This window comes from Centroberyx gerrardi, chromosome 22 (genome assembly GCF_048128805.1).
Source record: "Centroberyx gerrardi isolate f3 chromosome 22, fCenGer3.hap1.cur.20231027, whole genome shotgun sequence".
Classification (NCBI taxonomy): Eukaryota; Metazoa; Chordata; class Actinopteri; order Beryciformes; family Berycidae; genus Centroberyx; species Centroberyx gerrardi.
In genome coordinates this window covers 420,984-438,483 of record NC_136018.1, presented here as the reverse complement: position 1 = coordinate 438,483, position 17,500 = coordinate 420,984, and the positions used below count along the sequence as shown (strand labels likewise).

General features: G+C 44.4%; 2 protein-coding genes across 2 annotated transcripts in view; both read right to left on the bottom strand.

Moving 5' to 3' along the window:
* The window catches only part of LOC139927521 (histone-lysine N-methyltransferase 2C-like), a 107,323-nt gene extending 103,151 nt beyond the window's left edge, over positions 1-4,172 (bottom strand). The window contains exon 1 of the mRNA XM_078291511.1: positions 3,936-4,172. The gene's annotated coding sequence lies outside the window, so the exon portion shown is untranslated. The remainder of the gene's footprint in view (positions 1-3,935) is intronic.
* A 7,447-nt stretch (positions 4,173-11,619) lies between these two features.
* On the bottom strand, positions 11,620-16,868 carry xrcc2 (X-ray repair complementing defective repair in Chinese hamster cells 2). Its single transcript, XM_071906954.2, has 6 exons — positions 16,681-16,868; positions 15,414-15,495; positions 13,703-13,738; positions 13,379-13,528; positions 12,889-13,165; positions 11,620-12,189 (listed from the first exon to the last, which is right to left on the bottom strand). Exons 1-6 carry the CDS (start codon positions 16,699-16,701, stop codon positions 11,829-11,831), a joined length of 927 nt encoding a protein of 308 aa, XP_071763055.2. The 5' UTR covers positions 16,702-16,868; the 3' UTR covers positions 11,620-11,828.
* Positions 16,869-17,500: the final 632 nt, after the last annotated feature.

Sequence of the window (17,500 nt, the reverse complement as noted above, 5' to 3'; positions counted from 1 at the left end):
CCTGCTGATGACAGCCAGCTCATCCAACCAATCACAACACAGTCCTGCGTCATGGAAAGACCCACAGCCAATGAGGAGGCAGTGATGTCCAGGTTTCACCAAACCACAGAACCACCACCAGCATTGACCTTTGACCCCAAACGATGGCTTAGATTTTTTACTTTTTTTTTTTACCGAGCGGATTGTCAGGGTCGCAGTTGGACTGTTGAGCGCAGCAGGCTCAGTGTTTACGTTCTACAGCGCCGCTTCCCCGTAACTATGGTAACCGCTACATACTGTAACCACGGAACCAGCGGTGGTTCACTGCCAGTCCACTGAGTTGTTTGGAACCCTACAGAGGAGAGGAGAGGAGAGAAGACAAGAGAAGAGAAGAGAAGAGAAGAGAAGAGAAGAGAAGAGAAGAGAAGAGAAAAGAAGAACTTTTTCTGGACGGACGGATTCGTTCAGCCAATCAGATCGTTCCTCCTGTTCTGTAGAAGCGAGCGGCGAACACAGAGACGACGGTCCGACCGGAACAAAGAGAACCAGAGAAACCTGGTGGAGCGTTGGGATGACTGGAGGTTTCCACTGTTTCTACTGTAGAGTCTGTTTCTTCTTCTGTTCTTCTGCCTCGCCGCCATGTTGACGCTCACAACAAACCAACACACACACACACACACACACACACACACACACACACACACACATCTATCAGCAGTAACTCTGTCACTGTTCTGATCCATCAGTGCGGCTGCATTCGTCTACTGACCACACACACACACACAACGCAGAGAAAAACTAAAATGACACCGCTGTTCTCCTTTAACCCTAAAACTACTGAAGTCACAATGAAACGGCATCTTGAGAGCAACTTACTTCCTTAATGTGATGCATTTCCTATTGAAACAGGATGTGGGGGCGGGGCTTAACGCAGGGAGGGATCATTCAAAAGTCAATCAATGCAGCAGTTTGTCTCCTGTCAGTGTTTTTAATGTATTTTTTAAAAACAATCAGAGTCTGAGAGTTCAAACCTGCAGCAGAACAGACAGCAGGAGCCTCTGACTGTGAAACACAGCGCTGGGTTTACACTCTGAATCAGTGGTTCTCAACGTGGGGTCCGGGGACCACCAGGGGTCCTTGAGGGGGTTCCAGGGGGTCCCCAGCAAACTTCATCACTACTTAATTTACAAGAAGTGAACACAGTTAGAGAATGTAGAAGAATGACTGTTCTGATCATAGTTTCTCTGTTATCTCTCTACCTGCAACACAGACAGTCATGGAGTTCTGGACAAAATCATCTGACAAAAAAATAATACAAATATTCTCAGATTTGGGTCCGAGAGACAAAGTCTCATCAGATGGAGGTCTGTGGCTCTAATGTGGACCAAAGTAGAGTCCTTGATATGAAAAACGTTGAGAATCACTGGTCTAAATGCTCTAAAAAATTAAATGACACTGGTTTTCTCTCTTACAGTGGCCTCTGTTCTGGATGTTGCGGTCTCTGTAAACCTGTGTGTGTTTTGATCTCTGAATCAGGTCAACACAGAGGCAGCAAGGCCTTTAACAACCTGCAGACATCACAGCCTCCAAAACATCCCACCTGTCCTACATGTAACTAACAGACAGAGGGGGGGAAGAACACAAACTCCTTACTCAGGTCAAAGTGAAAATACTCATTGAAAACTATACTCTGGTAAAAGCTGAAGTACCGTTTCAAATCCTTTACTCAAGTCAAAGTATAAAAGCACATGGTCTTTAATTTACTTAAGTATAAAAGTAAAAGTTGTCATCTAAAAGAGTATTTTCTGATGTTCTGAACTCTGAATCCCAGAGGAGAGTCTGCAGCTGAATTCATGAACGTTATTTCTCTCTCTGTTGTTGCTTCTCTCTTCTTCCTGTTGCTTCTCTCTCTCTCTTTCCCTCCTTTTTGGTGTCGCTCTGCCGAACAAGCAGCCAATCACATTTGGCGCTTGATCAGCTGCTTCCTGGATGGAAGCGGTCTGATGCAGAAAATAAAAAAATAAAAATAAAAAAAACAGTTGATGATTTCCCGAGAGAGAAACGAGTCTGTTTTGAAAATGTAGTGAGAAAAAGTAAAAAGTCTGAAGAGAAAGAAAAACTGCAGTAAAGTCCAGATACTTGAACATATAAAGTATTTTTACTCTGTTGCTTCCCTCCCTCCCTGCTGAGCGGTTCTCCCAGTCAACACTTCATATTTACAGTAAATCCAATGAGACATGAGCGTGGTGATGACATCACAGGGGGTCGAGCCCGCGGCCTTCAGTTTGATTGACAGCTTCCCTCAGCAGACGTTCAGAACCAGAAGCTGAGTGAAGGAACGGAGTTGCTCACAGCAAGTCGACAACATTGCCCTGTTGCGTTGCCTCTACATGTTGCCTGTCGCTCAGCTACACCTGCCTCATCTGGACAAGACCGCACAGCCTCAGCCGCTGGGTCCCAAACTGGGGTCTGAGGACCTGCAGGGGGCCTTGAATAGGTCCAAGGGGGGTCTGCAGCAAAACTAGGAATAGTTTAATACTGCACCAGGCAATATGGTGGAAATCAATATCATGATAATCATACGGATTTTTCCCGATAAAATCACGTCAAATAATCAAATTAATGTTCATCCCATTGAACTGAATGGTAATGTTAGGGTGTGATGTCAAACGAAACTGACATTTAAGTGGTTCAATTGTTTCATACCTCATTTTGTCACTTTTTAAATAAAGTTAGCTTGTTTTCATCAGTTCAGACAGCAGAACTGTGTGTCATGATATCAAAATATATATCAACATATCACCAGATCATCAGCATATGATTCACTGAAACACCAGAAAGCAGAATACTGAATTATCTGCCAGCCTAGTTTAATATCAGCATTACTTCATTCAACAGTAATGAGCACTAGAGCGGAACAATTAATTGGGGAAAAGAAAAATCGAAATCTCAATATGAAGTTCTGCAATTTCCAAATCTGAGAGTTTGGTCCAAACTGGATTTGTGAACAAGGAAACTCAGTAAACCTGCACACTGGCATCTAGTTGTTGCTGGTTTTTTTTTTTAGGTTTTTTTTAAACAAAATCACTTTTCTGTAAACAATTTTAACGTTCAAACACATTTATAACGAGAAAAACTTGAAATCGCAACTGCAATATTCTGTCACATATTCACAATGAAGATTTTTTTTTGTCAGCATCTTCCACGAGGAGAGAAGCTGAGGATGGAGGAGTGCTTCCATCCCAGCTTCTCTCTCTGCAGCTCAGGACCAAATGGTTTGCAGCAGCAGCAGCATGCTGGTTAATGTGTATCTGCTCTCTGTCCTTCACATGAACAAGTTTGTTATCAGCTGAGAGAGAGAGAGAGAGAGAGAGAGAGAGAGAGAGAGAGAGAGAGAGAGAGAGAGAGGCAGCACACTGTGGCCCGAACTGCTGCCAACACCACAAAATAAAGTAGCAGGAAAATGTAGATATGAAATGACGAGATGTTCTGCTGCGGCTCAATCTCCCAAGTCCCATGCGAGTGATATCACTTATGACAACAGTTATTTTATATTACAAGTATTTGGATAATAATGAATCTGCAACTGAATAGTCAAATGATACTCCAATTCAATTTAATGTCCAAAAATTAAATGGCTTACGCGACAGATATCACTCAGTTATAATAAATCAGTCGTTTTAATAGTGAAAACTGAGTGTAAATGTGTTCAAACAGCGCTGTTAGCTTCCTCCGGACCGCCCAGTTGACTGATCACTTCTGTGTTAGCATTAGCATTAGCTAGCGGGCTAGCTCTTAGCGCGCACTACAATTGAGTGCATCCCGGCTACATAGCGAGCTTTTCCATTATGCGACATTAAATCATCAGGATTAACATTGAGTTAATACAGGAAACTACCAAAAAACTGAAAACTAAACATGCAGAAGTGTCGAGAGAAAAGGAAAAAGCCCCTTACGGAATTGATGCAATTCTCTTTTTCCTCTCCAGCTTTCCAGCCAACTTAAACCGATTTTTTTAACTCCAACAGCGAACTTCTCCGAAAGATAACATCTGTTTCATAAGTCTGGCATAATAATATTTTCCGACGAAACATTCCTGTTGACAATGGAAGGAAAAAAGGGCGATTTTCTGCTCTGAAAATTTGCGAAAAATTAAAGTTGAAGCGGTCGCTCCGTCATGGAGGCCATGTTTGGGAGCGACCGAAGCACCGCCTGTCAGCGACAGTAGGAGAAGTAGGTCCCACAACACATGAGTTAACGTGCGGGAGCACAAACGATTCTCTCTTCCGCATGTATTTTGTATGTGAGTAAAAATGACATTCAACCCGGAGTGAGTGTTACAGTGTGTGTCGCCATGTTTGGGTTAGACCGGTGTAATTTGTGTTGTGTAAAAAGTGTGTCTGACCCCGCGGAGGGATCCGTTGGAGAGCTGCTCGGGTGAAGCGGCCTCTGTCATCATACCGGAAATTCCGGAGTGGAACCTGTCAGCAAACTGGAGCGGAGCTACAGGACTGCTGCCTGTCTCAACTGTCAGTAGCAGTGGTAGTGGTAGCACGAGTAGTAGCAGTAGGCTAGTAGTAGTAGTAGCAGCATACTGCTACTATACTGCCAGTAGTAGTAACATGTAGCAGTAGTAGTAGCAGTAGCAGTAGTAATAGCAGTAGTAGTAGTAGTAGTAGTAGTAGTAGTAGTAGCAGCGCTACTATACTGCCAGTAGTAGTAACATGTAGTAGTAGTAGTAGTAGCAGAAGCAGTAGAAGCAGTAGTAATAGCAGTAGTAGTAGTAGTAGTAATAGCAGTAGTAGTGCTACTATACTGCCAGTAGTAGTAACATGTAGTAGTAGCAGTAGTAGTAGTAGCAGTAGTAGTAAGTAAAGTAGTAAAGTATAGTCTTTCTCTCCTAAAACACTTTTCATTTCTGTCTCCAGTAGTTTGTTGTGTTTTTCTTCTTGGTGGATAACTGGCCAATCATATGTTTGATAAGAGAAAATGTTTCAGGATGTAAAACATCAGCGGTAAATGTCAGGTTTTGGTGTCAGTCCCTCAGAATCAAAGAGCGAGGGCTTCTTTCTAGAAGCCGCCATTTTGCACCGAGAGACGTTCAACAATCATACAGGGAGAAATCCATCGTAGAGGCAGAGGCATTTCCAGTCTGCAGTATCAGTCTGCTGATTTGTCCTAAAACACACCAACAAAAACTTTAGACTGAAATTTTAGAAATTAGTTGAAAGAATATGACATTGTCTTTAAAGTGAAAATAAGTAATGTACCATTCATACTGCACCATATCACAAGCAGGCTCTGGGGATGATAGGGTTGGTGATCAATACCAATAACTCAATGATTACCTGACCAGCTGCTGAGATTTCTGCCTTTCAAAACTCACTTTCTAACTGTAACTGGACAGTCACAGGTTTGATTCCCACGGCAGCCATGTCACTCACACACACACACACACTCTGTTGTGTAGGATGTTTATCTGCTGTCTCACCTCATGACACTGGATTACTCAGCAGTAAGGACAAAAGATGACTGTTGGGGGTATGGAGTGTGTGTGTGTGTGTGTGTGTGTGTGTGCGTGTGTGTGTGTGTGTGTGTGTGTGTGCGTGTGTGTGTGTGTGTGTGTGTGTGTTAATGAGAAGATACCAAAATCATCCACGTGTCTCCTGTAGATCACTTTAGCATACACTATGTTGAGTGATATAGCTCCATGCTAACACTTTAGGCCGCGGCCACACTGATCCGATGTGTCTGTCCGTCTCTGTTCATGTCTTATTAACATTAATAATGATTGTGTATGTACCATGAAGCACGTCTCTCAGTTTACCTTTCAGCCGTTCTCTCCTACTGATGTATTTGAAGCATTGCAAGCCATTGACACCAGGAGTTCAACAGGAGAGGATAAATTGGATCCTTTTTTTCTAAGAGTGTCCGCTCCATTTATCACAGAGCAATTAACACATATATTTAATCTTTCTGTCACAACAGGCATATTTCCTAGTGTTTGGAAGTCGGCCCATGTAACTCCGTTACATAAAGGAGGTGATAGAAATGATCTAGATAATTACAGACCAATCTCCAAATTATCTTGTCTAGCAAAAATCCTGGAATCTTTGTTAAATAACCAACTCAAGGCATTTCTTTCAAGTCACTCTGTATTAAGTCCGCACCAATCTGGATTTAGAGCTAATCACAGCACTATTTCAGCAATTACATTAGTTACAAATAATATAGTTTCCGCTCTAGACAATAAGAAACATTGTGCTGCCCTTTTTATAGATCTGTCAAAAGCTTTTGATGCAGTTGATCATCCTTCGCTCTTACAAAGGTTATGCAGTATTGGCTTTGATGGAAAGGCTTGTGATTGGTTTCAGAGCTATTTGTTTGAGAGACTTCAGTGTGTAAAGTCAGGAAGTGTCCGGTCTGAGTTCTTGCCGGTAACAAAAGGTGTTCCGCAAGGTTCAATTTTGGGTCCTATCCTCTTCACCATTTATATTAATGATATTGTCTCTTCATTGAGTGGCTGTCAAGTCCATCTTTATGCTGATGACACCATTGTATATTGTATTGCTGATTCTGTACAACTAGCCATTGAGAACCTGCAACTTTCCTTTAATGCTCTACAAGATGCTCTTATTAATCTTAAACTGAGCCTTAATGCAAATAAAACAAAATTCATGCTGTTTACTAGAGCCAGTAATATTCATTACAATAGTACGCATATATCCGCTGCGAATGGATCTAACATTGAGGGAGTTACTGAATATAAATATCTTGGCATCTGGCTTGATGAGAAATGTACTTTTAAATACCATATAGACAATCTTGTCAGCAAACTGTGTCAAAAAATTGGCTTCTTTTACAGAAACAGAACCAGTTTCCCTATGATTAGTAGAAAGAGGATTGTTGAGGCAGTTTTCCTATCAGTGTTGGATTATGGGGATGTAATTTACAGAAATGCTGCTCCTTCCACTCTTAAAGTCGAGATGAAACGGCATTTCGAGTATCTAACTTCCGTATCGTGACGTATTTCTGAGTGAAACAGGAAAGACAGGCGGGACGTAACGTTGGGAGGAATTTGATTTGAACGTTGAAAAGTGGGCGTGTCATAACACCCGAAGACACGCCGAAGTACCGTGCTGCTGCTAGCTAGCTAACTAATGAATCTTAGCTCTGTGCGCTAAAAGTTGAAGATTGATTGATGGGTGGATGTCATGATATTATTGTTTGAAATTAGTTACGGGCATGCTTACGTAAGCACACGGCATATTTTGTTTTACAGGAAGAAAACATGATTGAATTTTGATATAAGAATACAATGAAATTGATTTTTGGTATTTTTTTTGGCATATATTGTTAAATAGGTGCACAGTATGACCGGGGATGTGATCTAAAAGGGTTAAAAAGGCATTTTTCATTTCATCTCGTCTTTAAACCCCTAGACACGGTCTATCATTCTGCCCTCAGATGTATTACTGGTGACAGCTATGGGACTCACCATTGTATCCTGTATGATAAAGTGGGTTGTTCTTCTCTGGCAGAGAGGCGTAATAAACATTGGTATTTGTTTATATATAAAGCCCTTGTTGGAAAGCTGCCACCTTACATCTCAATGATGCTGGACTGGAACTTTGGACCCTATCAAACTCGCTCAAATGACTTGTTTATGCTTAAGGACCCCGGGCACGGTCTAAATTTGGTAAGTCAGCCTTTTATTTTAGTGCCCCTAATTCTTGGAATGATCTTCAACACACACTAAAAATCAATACTCTACTAACCTATGGACAATTTAAAACCATGATCACAAACCTCCCTGCCGCAATGTGTAACTGTTTTAATTGATTTTCTTTATTCTCATCTATGTCTTGTCCTATTTATTTTTAACTTTTATCTTGTCTGTAACTCGACATCATTGTAAATGAGGTCAACCTCAATGGTTCATCGAGTTTAAATAAAGGTTTGAATGAATGAATTTCAATTCATTTTCAATGACAGCTGTCCGTTGTCCGGGCAACGCTGATGACGCGTCCGTCTCCGTCAGATTTCCGTCCGTTTTGACCTGACGGAGAGAAAGTTCGACCCAGTTGAACTTTTTCTGGACGGACGAATCCGTCACTGTTTAACAAATCAGAGGCATTCCTACTTTTATTTATTTTTTTAAATAGCAGCAAACGCGTTGACGTTCTATAACCCCATATATATATATATATATATATATATATATAAGCCCAATGGACAGAAATCTATCCGTCAGTAATTCTGCCCTAACCCTATCACCACAGCATACACTATGTTGAGTGATATAGCTCCATGCTAACACTTTAGCATACAAGCTACACATGTTGGTTAAGCCCGTCGTTGGAGCTGAACACTGTTTCTGATGGAATATTTATTCAACATCCAGCTAACTGAGTGTCAGAACAGTTTTGGTACATGAATGGTGAGCGGTGGACAGGAGTTGATATTACATACACATACTATCAGTAGATAAAGAGAAGTAACCTGATTGGCTCTCGCTCCCCACCCCAAATGTGCACAGCAGCATGTGGCTTTGCTGGAGCCAGCGCATAAACAACCACAGAACATAGCAAGATAGTGATCCATAATGCTAGCTGCTGTTGTCCTGGAGCCAATGCAGCAAGATAGTGAGCTATGATGGTAGCCATAGAGCCAATGTAGCAAGATAGTGAGCCATGATGGTAGCCATAGAGCCAATGTACACTAGATGGCCAAAAGTATGTGGAACCTGCTGGTCAAACATCTCATTCTTCAATCCTGTTCATTAATATGGAGTTGGTCCCTTTGCTGCTGTAACAGCCTCCACTCTTCTGAAATCTTCCAACTCTTCTGTTGGATCATCGCTGCTGGATTTGCTTCCATGCAGCCAGCAGAGCCTCAGTGAGGCTGTGATGTCAGGCGATCAAGTCCGGCTTGCAGTCCGCTTCCACTTCATCCCAAAGCTATTGATGGGGTTAAGGTTAGAGGTCAGAGGTCAGAGGTCAGGTTCTGTACAGCCGCTCAGGTTCTTCACACTGATCTAACAAACCATTGTGCTGGAACAGGAAGGTTCTTCACCAAACTGTGTGGAAACACACAATCATCTAGAACGTGACTGTCTGCTGTAGCGTTCAGATTTCCCTTCACTGGAACTAAGGAGCCGAACCGTGAAAAACAGGCAGAACATTATTCCTCCTCCACCAAACTTTACAGTTGGCACTCTGCATCTGCTGGCATCCGCCAAACCCAGATTCATCCGTCAGACCGCCAGATGGTGAAGTGTGATTAGTTGCTGCAGAGTCCGATGGGGGCGAGCAGCGCTCCGGTCGACTCTTGGAATCACACTAAGAGCAAGGCACTGAACCCTCAACCCGCTCACCTCAGCCTCACATAAATAAGTAGGATAGAAAAAAAGATTATAATACAGGTAAGGAGGGTGGAGCTAGAGATGAAAACAGAGAGAGAGAGACATATAGGAAATAAGGATCCAGTTCACTAAGCACTGCATTATAATCTTGATCTTAGTCATGTGTTTGGCCACAGAAACCCGTTTTCTGAAGCTGCAGCTGAACAGTTCCTGTGCTGATGTTGCTTCAGAGGCAGTTTGAACTCGGTAGCGAGCGTTGGACAGACGATTTGTTCGCTCTACGCTCTTCAGCGCATTTGTAGAATCTGAGTTTTTTTTAATTTTTTTTTTTATTTAGTGTAGAAGGGGAAGAAGATCATTTCATGATAGGTTAATTCAAGTGGGGTCCAGGTGTAACCTGAAGAGACGAGTCTTCAGTCTCCGGGGAAAGATGGGCAATGATTCTGCCGTTCTGACACAAGGGGGGATGAGGGGATGAGAAGAGTCGACTGGGAAGAGCGACTTCTGAACCCATGTAGCGACGGAGGGGCGAGGCGACCTGCGAGGGGGGAAGAGCGGAGCGAACAAGGCGGGGTTCGGAACCTGACCAGAGAACGTAGATAGGGAGGGGCGGGTCGATGTTCTGTCCTGTAGGAGAGACCAGGGTCTCAAATCTGATGCAGCAGAGATGGAAGAAGCCAGTGAAGAGACCGGAAGAGAGAAGTGACATTAGAGAGTTTTGGTTGGTTGAACGGCAGACGGCTGCAGCGTTCTGATTGGCTGTAAAGGTCTGATGGCAGAGGGTCGCCCGGCCAGAACGGGCAAATTCTGATGTTGCAGAGGGAAAACCTGCAGGAGCGGGTCGTCAGAGCAGGAAGCTGCTGGTCCAGGATCAGTCAGAGGTTCTTCAGTCAGAGAGGAGACACAGTGGAGTTGTCATGGTGATGGAGGATCAGTCAGAGGTTCTTCAGTCAGAGAGGAGACACAGTGGAGTTGTCATGGTGATGGAGGATCAGTCAGAGGGTCTTCAGTCAGAGAGGAGACACAGTGGAGTTGTCATGGTGATGGAGGATCAGTCAGAGGTTCTTCAGTCAGAGAGGAGACACAGTGGAGTTGTCATGGTGATGGAGGTCTGTGTGAGGACAGGCTGTCCTCTTTCCCAGGGAGAAACAGGAGCTCCGTCAGTCAACATGGAGCTTGAGGTGGAGAACAGACATCAGAGCTCTGAGGAGACGCTCCATCAGTTTGTTTCTGAGGGGGAGGAGAGGTAGAGCTGTGTCATCAGCATAGCAGTGACAGGAGTCATGAGGAGATCCCATGGCCGAGGGACAGAACCAGATCTCCCCAGAACTACACAGCATGCGTTCTGTTTGTGTATCTGAACTTGTTGTCCAGTTGCAGCTCGGCAGTTTAAACTGCTGCAGCGGCTCTGTTATCGTTCTGTCCGGTCTGGTATCTAGGATTTTACCTCTGGGTAAGTGAACACAGTTATCTAGTTTTGCTTATTGTTCTATAAACAACTCAAGTTGTACTGTGAGGAACATTAATGCACCACAGAGGAGTACTTATGTCACTTTTCTTTGAGAGTGTAGGCGTAGGTTTCCTAATAGAAGCTTCTCAGCGGCTCCATAGATAAGCTCATCTCCAACATTTATTTAAGCGACATTGGTTCATGTATCCTCTATTTTGTTATCTGACATGGTGATAAATAACAACAATAAGCAAAATCTTGGCATTTATATACATTTATATGGCTAAAATACGGAACAGACGGATGCGTAGTCCGTCAAAAATAGAAGTCTTGCGTATCTCCAGAGTTGCGGCTCCGGTCCGGCTCCGGCAGCAGATCCACCGACCTGCTGCAGCAGGTTGCAGTGAAGTTAGCGGCTGCGTATCTGATCCGACTCTTGCGACCCAAATGGACGGAACAGAAACGCAGCCGGTGCAGCTGAGCCAGCTCCAGCAGGACGGAAATCTGACAGACTGACTTGTTGACAGGAGGCTTCGTGTGACGGAGCCTCGCTGAGAGTCTCTGAGCTCTTCGGGTCCGTTCTGCTGCCGGTGTTTGTCTATGGAGATTACTTGGCTGTTAGCTTGATTTTATAAATCTGTTAACAATGGGTGTTGCTGAAATACCTGAATCCACTAATTAGAAGGAGTGTCTGCACACCTTTGCTCATGTAGTGTAGCAAGAGAGTGATCCGCCACCCTGAGCAACAACTAGAGCTCCGGCTTTTCAAGCTGCAGGATAAAACTAGAATACAAACAGAAATAAAATGGCATCTCTTGGGTCGGGACAAACTCTTTTATTGAGCTCTTCTGGCAAGTGCATTAATGTTTTAATAAAAAATATATATACTTTTTAAATATAGATCAACAGAAACATCCCAACTGTAACCAGGGAGTTGGACATGAAACAAGACCAACATCACATTCAACCAACAAGTACAACCAAGTTAAAAAACGTTACGTCTCCATTTTGGAAAAGGAGGAAGAGTGTGACTTTTCAGATAAACACCACTCCTCCATCTGTCACATAGAAGGAGCTGCTCCTGTGAGCCTTCGTCTTGGAGGAGGAGGAGGAGGAGGAGGAGGAGGAGGAGGAAGAGGTGCAGCGGACGGTGAAGACCTGCCGTCTCCTCTGCTCTGCGGCGGCCATGTTGTTTCCAGCCGCCCCCCTGGAGCACAGCAGCCTGTGGCTCACCAGGCGTTGCCACGGGCGACAGAGGTACGGCCGGTCGCACTCTGAGGAGGAGGAGGAGGAGGAGGAGGGGGCGGGGCATGAGGAGGGGCCGGGGCTGGGGGCGGAGCTCCTGTAGCTCCTCCTGATGGCGTGGCAGGTGGCGAACACGGTGATTCTGTAATCTCTGCAGGAGGAATCAGACACGAGGCTTCATTTACCTGATTAATTATTGACTGGCTGATTAGTGAATTAACTGACTGTCTGGTCTACTAACAAACTTACTGGCTGATTAACTGTTTGATTGACTGGTTTCTAACTAACTCGTTTACTGTTTGATTGACTAATTAGTTTAATGACTGGTTTATTTACTGGTTTACTGACTGACTGGTTGACTGACTAGCTGATTGACTGAGTGGTTTACTGGCTGGTTGATTGACTGGTTGGCTGCCTGGTTTATTAATTGGTTTACTGACTGACTGGTTTATTGACTGGTTTACTGACTGGTTTATTGACTGGTTTACTGGCTGGTTGATTGACTGGTTGGCTGACTGGTTTATTAATTGGTTTACTGACTGACTGGTTTATTGACTGGTTTACTGACTGGTTTATTGACTGGTTTACTGGCTGGTTGATTGACTGGTTGGCTGACTGGTTTATTAATTGGTTTACTGACTGACTGGTTTACTGGCTGGTTTACTGACTGGTTTACTGGCTGGTTTACTGACTGGTTTACTGACTGGTTTACTGACTGGTTTACTGGCTGGTTTACTGACTGGTTTATTGACTGGTTTACTGGCTGGTTTACTGACTGACTGGTTGACTGACTAGCTGATTGACTGACTGGTTTACTGGCTGGTTTCCTGGCTGGTTGATTGACAGCTACCTCAGCAGTCGGCCCAGCAGCTCTGAACACTTGCTGAGCTTCTCCTCCTGTTTGGCCACGCTGGCCCCGCCCTCGCAGCGGTCTGGCCAATAGAAGGCGGAGATGCTGTCGATGAGGAGCAGCGATAGGCCGGGCCGCGAGGAGAAGGAGGTTTCCAGGAAGTGGAGGGTGAGGAGCAGCTGGGAGGAGGAGGAGCAGTGAACGACCAGGAGGCGGGACAGACAGGAACGAAGCTCCGCCTCCTCCGAACCGGCCAATGACGAGCCAGTAGAGAGAGCTAGAGAGAGAGAGAGAGAGAGCGAGAGAGAGAGAGAGAGAGAGAGAGAGAGAGAGAGAGAGAGAGAGAGAGAGAGAGAGAGAGAGAGAGAGACGGGTTTCAGGCGACCAAACCACAGATGATGTTTTCTGGGTGTGCATGCTAAAGACAAGAAGGTCTGTCAGGCTGCTGTGACCTTTGACCCTTCACCTCCTCACTGTCCTGTGTGTTTACCTGCGCTCAGCCGGTGTTCCAGGATGCTGACCAGTCTCGGGACGTCCAGACTGAAGTCGGTGTCCACGAACACAACGTCCACCTCCAGACCGCCCGCCGCCACCGGCAGCACGCAGCGACACAGCAGGTGGTACAGCAGCTCCGTCTTCCCTGCAGCACACACACACACACACACACACACACACACACACACACACACACACACACACACACACACACACACACACACACACACACACACACACTCTTACTTCAGCGGCTTGGTTCTAGAATAGGGAAACGTGCCCTGAACTGACATTATGAGCAGAATCATCAGTTATTCACCTGTTCCCTCCAAACCATACAGCTCAACCACCTCACCTGGTAGAGAGAGAGAGAGGGAGGGAGGGAGGGAGAGAGAGAGAGAGAGACAGGGAGGGCGGGAGGGAGAGAGAGAGAGAGAGAGAGGAAGAGAGAGAGACAGAGAGAGAGACAGAGAGAGAGAGAGAGAGACAGAGAGAGAGACAGGGAGGGAGGGAGAGAGAGACAGAAAGGGAGAGAGAGCGAGACAGAAAGGGAGAGAGAGAAAGACAGAAAGGGAGAGAGACAGAGAGACAGAGAGAGAGAGAGAGACAGAAAGGGAGAGAGAGAGAGACAGAGAGAGAGACAGGGAAGGGGGGAGAGAGACAGGAAGGGAAAGAGAGACAGAAAGAGAGAGAGAGAGAGAGAAAGGGAGAGAGAGAGACAGGGAAGGGGGGGAGAGAGACAGGAAGGGAAAGAGAGACAGAAAGAGAGAGAGAGAGAGAGAAAGGGAGAGAGAGAGACAGGGAAGGGGGGAGAGAGAGAGAGACAGAGAGAGAGACAGGGAAGGGGGGAGAGAGACAGGAAGGGAGAGAGAGACAGAAAGAGAGAGAGAGAAAGGGAGAGAGAGAGAGACAGAGAGAGAGACAGGGAAGGGGGGAGAGAGACAGAAAGGGAGAGACAGAAAGAGAGAGAGAGAGAGAGAAAGGGAGAGACAGAAAGAGAGACAGAGACAGAGAGAGAGAGAGACAGAGAGAGAGAAAATGTGCAACAGTTTACATAAAATAGAAATACTTGTGATGAGTTAGTTACCAATCAAAATAAGTTTTGCTGTAAATAGACTAGAAATAGACAGGAACATCGATGCTGTTTGGCTTCCTGATCGTTCACAGGAGAAGAAGAAGAGGAAGAAGAAGAAGAAGAAAAAGAGGAACGACTGGAGCAGAGGTTCTCAAGCTTTTTGGCTTGTGACCCCCCCCCCCCCCCCCACCCCCATATGGAGAAACCGGTGCATCACAACTTCCTGTGGCAACTTTATTTTTGTGACTTATTGACAAACCAGTCCAACAAAGACAACAACAGAACTGTAATGGTTACTAGCACTAGATACATCATGTGACACCGTTATGCAAATGAGGCGATGACCGCCAAGAGATGACAGCAGAGGAACTGAAGCTAAAACTGAAGAGTCAGGATTCAGAGATTAAACTCAGACTTTTCCCGCGGCCCTAATCCTCGTCTGTATAATAAAACTCACGCGCACAACAGGCCGCATTTCTTTCCCTCAATTTGTTTTTTTCCTTCCAACGAATTCAGAATTTGCGCGCACAAAATAATGATCAGGTTCAGCTGAGCCGCAGGTCGAAACGCGCTGACTCGTGACGCGCTGACTCGTGACACGTTCTCTACACCCAGAGAACCACTTCTCTGTTTCCAGGGAACAGAGCGGGAACTCGTGCGCATGTTTTGTTTTTGTTTTTGCGCATGTAAAAGTTTCAGCACCGCTCTTCTTCTTCTTCTTCTTCTTCTTCTTCTTGGGTTCGGCGCCGCCTGCTGACGCTCTGCCTCAGCTGCTCACATTTACTTCAAACAAGCCGCTGTCCGGGAAGGAGGAACCCGAATGTAAAAGGTCGGATCGCTACCAACAGGCGACAGACAGACAGCGACACACACATTAAAGCGCAGAGGTGCAGAGGTTAAAGGTCACCAGCCCGGCAGCGGAGGATAGAAACAGGAAGTGGGCGGAGTCCGTCACCTCGCTCCGGTCCTCCGTCTCCAGGAAACAGACGAGGCTCGATGTCCCTCAGGCCGCGCCGCGCCTCCAGCCGGGCCAGCAGCTGCACACAGGCAACAGACTGTCTGTAGTTACTGTCTGTAGTTAGTTACTGTCTGTAGTTACTGTCTGTAGTTAGTTACTGTCTGTAGTTAGTTACTGTCTGTAGTTAGTTACTGTCTGTAGTTAGTTACTGTCTGTAGTTACTGTCTGTAGTTAGTTACTGTCTGTAGTTAGTTACTGTCTGTAGTTAGTTACTGTCTGTAGTTACTGTCTGTAGTTAGTTACTGTCTGTAGTTAGTTACTGTCTGTCCACTGATACTGTCTGTAGTTAGTTACTGTCTGTAGTTACTGTCTGTGATATACAGTATATAGACTGGACCAGCGGACTAATTCCTGGATAATTATTAGACTTCTGACCCCGTCTGAACTGTGAGATTATGTTTTGTTTATAGTTTCTTCTCCTGTTGTTAAGTCTGATCAGGATCCTTGCTTACTCCTTTTTGTTGTTCTTATACTGTTTAATGTTTTTTTTTTGGCTTGTTGTTATTTTACTTTTTCTCTTTGTCTTTGGACTTTCTTTTATTTTGACTGTAAAGCACTTTGTAACTGTGTTTTGAAAAGCGCTATAAATAAATAGATGATAGTGGTTGATAATGTGTGACAATACTTATATCATCATTATTAAAATAATAAATGAATGAGTGTGCCTTTAACTTTGTATTTTTATTATTATTAATAACAATAATCAGAGCGAGCAGGATAAAGTTGTGTTCTGCTGCCGCCTGCTGCTGCTGTTAGGAAAGTGCCGCGGTTAAACCAGACTTTTATTTTGAAAGTGCAAAGTCAGCGATCACATTTACATGAATTACTTCCGGTACAATCGGGAGAACGGACAAAAGTCCCTGAACGTAAAAAACAGATTCTGTACTAAACTGAGATGAGAAGCGAGACCTGAAGGCGTAAATAGTTTCCCACTGTCGTAAAGTCAAAACTGTTTATAGACTCAAGCAGCTGACTTTGGGGTTTCACATCATATTTTTACGATTGAACCATTTGACAAACTTTGGTCTGTGAACGGTTTGTTTTGTAGTTCCATACTGAACAGTCAGCAGCAGTCCTAAACCACCTGGAACCAGGAACACACACACACACACACACACTACGTAAAATCTACTTTCTGGCAGCTGAAGTGTGAGATAAACGGATGATCAAAAGTAATATTTCAAAAAGCTTTCCATCTTCTAACCTGCGCGCCGGTTTCTGTCATGTCAGCAGATCTTCATCTCATCCAAACTCCGCTCCTTCTGTCTGAACTCACTTCCGGGTTCCGTTGTTTTACCGTAATGTCCGCAGCAAATCCTCCTGCGTTAGTTTGACCGGACGGTCCGGTGGATTCGTATGTGTGAAGTGCTGTCCGGTCCGGTGGGGACAGCGTCAAGTCAGCAATAAATAACAAACAGCACTTCCGGTTGGAATTTTCACAATAAAACTAACCAGCCAGAAGAAAAACTGCAACATAACAACATAAAGCCTCACGGTCATGAATATGTAAATCTCATTATTTTGCTCCAGAGGTGGGGACTCGAGTCTCAGTTTTAATTACTTGAGACTTGACTTGATGCATGAAGAGAAGACTTGAGACTTGACTTGACTTGGGTTCTGGTGACTTGGGACTTGACTCTGACTTGTACTTTGATGACTTGAAAAGGTTTCTAAAGTCTTGACTTGAGATCTTGTGTTTGTGTAAATGACTTAGATTGAAAGTGATGAGATTTGTTCCAGCGGACGACTGAATTTAAATTCTGTTTTCTGAATTTGTATGGAATGATTGAATTTATTGAAGTTGAAACTGATTATAGAAATCAAACTCATGATGCTCTTACCAAGTTTTTATCCTATTAAAACCATATTGCATTGAAAAGTCCTAGATATTTAGTTTTCTTTAAGATATTAAATTGATACTGGACTCTTGATTTGTTCTGACTTGACTTGCTGTTCTACATTTAGACTTGAGACTTGACATTAATGACATGGACTTGACTTGGAAATCTACATTTAGACTTGAG